The sequence below is a fragment of the Montipora capricornis genome, chromosome 6 (genome assembly GCF_036669925.1).
Source record: "Montipora capricornis isolate CH-2021 chromosome 6, ASM3666992v2, whole genome shotgun sequence".
NCBI classification, from domain to species: domain Eukaryota; kingdom Metazoa; phylum Cnidaria; class Anthozoa; order Scleractinia; family Acroporidae; genus Montipora; species Montipora capricornis.
In genome coordinates this window covers 1556323-1558822 of record NC_090888.1, presented here as the reverse complement: position 1 = coordinate 1558822, position 2500 = coordinate 1556323, and the positions used below count along the sequence as shown (strand labels likewise).

The 2500-nt window shown below is 35.4% G+C and overlaps 1 protein-coding gene across 1 annotated transcript in view; it reads left to right on the top strand.

Moving 5' to 3' along the window:
* LOC138051257 (mediator of RNA polymerase II transcription subunit 18-like) overlaps positions 1 to 2500 on the top strand; it is a 5807-nt gene that overhangs the window by 3254 nt on the left and 53 nt on the right. The window contains exons 5-7 of the mRNA XM_068897427.1: positions 57 to 143; positions 619 to 665; positions 794 to 2500. The exon at positions 794 to 2500 is cut by the window's right edge and continues 53 nt beyond it. Coding sequence (XP_068753528.1) covers positions 57 to 143; positions 619 to 665; positions 794 to 842 — 183 coding nt within the window. The 3' untranslated portion in view covers positions 843 to 2500. The remainder of the gene's footprint in view (positions 1 to 56; positions 144 to 618; positions 666 to 793) is intronic.

Below are 2500 nucleotides of genomic sequence, written 5' to 3'. Positions count from 1 at the left end.
CATGTATCAAATGATTGAAAAAGGACTTCATTTGACTTGCTATGTGTAATTTGCAGGTTGTAAATGTTGGTGATCCACAGTCTGCCCAGCCTATTTCAGAATCTTATCTTGTGGAGATAAGTTTAATGACCACCGTTCAGAAAGTAATTGTTTGCATTATTCAGACTGGAGTAACGAGAAATATGATTTTTTCTTGGCATTTGCAACAAGGGACATTGTTGTCAAAATAACTTGGAAAGAAACAATAGTGCATGATTTCCCAATTATTTAACTTGGCCATATTGGTTTGTAAACCTGTGGAAATAATCAAACGTCAGTCGTAGTAGTGTACCAGGACTGTAATGCCAACAGAACCCAGATTAATCACAACTGAAGATGAAAGATTGGATTTATTGTACATATGTAGGGTTAAATAAACAGTCAAAGGCACAAGTAAGACTGCTTTTGTTTGGCTTTACACACCTTTGACATTTGTCAATGTGACACAATAACAAAAAACTATACTATATCTAACATTGCAGTACATAAAATAAATAACTGAGCTTGACACAGAAACTATTAAAAACAATATTATTACAGCCACCACTGATGTACAGTGTGTTCTTCTTCCTTCCACAGGATACTCTTGCTGAGGAAATAAAAGCATTTGCAGAACTTCTTAAGCCGTATCCTTTAAAAAAGTAATGTGAGATCAGATCTGCTTCACATAACGATATAAACATAAACAGAAACTTTTGTGATCTCTCTAATGTGACTCTCCTTTACATGTTAGTTCCTTAATAGACTTTACTAGCCTTGTCCACTTAGAAAAAATTGATCATCGGAAATTGCTCATAACCTAGCATGGGACCTCATCGTAGCTTAAAGACATCCAACATTTTTAAAGACTGGTTCCTCAGCATTGGCACTTGTTAATATAAGTCTGGTGACAAGTTAGGATAACTTTGCACAAAATGCTGCAATATTTGAAAGGCTCCCATGGAGATGATATTGCCAGAAATTGTGATGACAGATCTATTTAATCCCTAGTGAAAGCTAACACAAACCAGCAACAAGTTTGTACAAGACTGAAGGCAATAATTATTATAATTCTGAATCATAATAATAAATTATGGACTCAACTCAATTAATTCACTTTATTTGATTTCTTTAGACGGTATACTTGCATCAACATATTGTGTTTATATATGCAGACATTAGAAGGTAGAAAAAAAATGTAAAAGAAAAAAATTATTTTGAATTACAAAGAAGTTTATTAAAAATTGATTCCCTGCTAGCAGAGATCTCTTTTCTTTTTTGTTCACCGGGATGATGAGACGGAATAGAGACTTCTGCCATGGGTCAAAACTCCCTTTGATCTAATTAACCGGCACTCTTCAAACCACGTGCTTCATGATATGTTTGTTGACTGCATGTGACTTGATCCCACTGTGTTCCACGCATTCCTTTACAGTAATTTGGCTGTTGTTAAGTGAGCTCACAACATGAAGTATCACGTGAGGATATGGCCGCTAAGTAACTGCAGTGCATGCTCAACACAGTGAATTTTGACCCACGGCAGAGGTTTCTTTCCCGTACTCGCCAGCCTAGAGAACGCAAAAGAAAAGAGACCTGTGCTAGCAGGGAAATTAATTGATATAGAAGAAGCAAAAAATAGTTTTGAATACACCTGGCTAACTGGAATAGCTACTGAGCTAAGGGGATGCAAGTAGTATGTTTTAATCAAATATCAAAGAAATTCCAAAGCCAAGAAACAGGAGCAGGCGTAGCTCAGTCCTCCTCCTGATCTGTGTCGCTGTAGCTTTAAATACCTGTAACACAGAGCACTGACAGCTGAAGGGGGGTAAAGGACGCTTCTATTGATACCAGCCTCATAGCTGAAGCAACTACCGACGTTAAATAAAGTGACTTTACCTTTACTTTACCATTACAGTAGTGGAAAGATTGAGAAATAGTCTCATTTGTTAATTTTGAAGTTGACTAAGAATAATAGGAGAAGACATTTTTGAAAATAAGTTCGGTAATTATTAAAAGTAGGAGGCAACAAGGAACGAGACCATAAAATAATAATTTAAAACAGAGGATCTGGAGCTCAATAACATCTGTAAGTTTCAATATATATCTAACTTTAACTAACTTTTAACTAACTTTATTTACAAACAAATCATAATTATACAAACAAGACCATGGTGGCCCGCAGTTAGCATTGCTATTCTAGGTGGGCGACTTAAACTGCGACATCATTACTGGCTCTCACAACTACCGGTAAACAAAGAGACACTTTTACAAGAATTACACAAACAAACACCTTGTACATAAGAGAAAAAAGTGTTCAAAAAATGAATAAATAAATTTTGGATTAGAAAACATTACCATAAATAAATATTTTCGGAACAAGTAGGGCTCTGACCAGAGCTCTCAGTGAAGATCAAACAAGTTGATCAAAAAACTTGTAGGAAGACAAAAAGCATAAACAAAATCCTTGTATTTCTTACAGTAA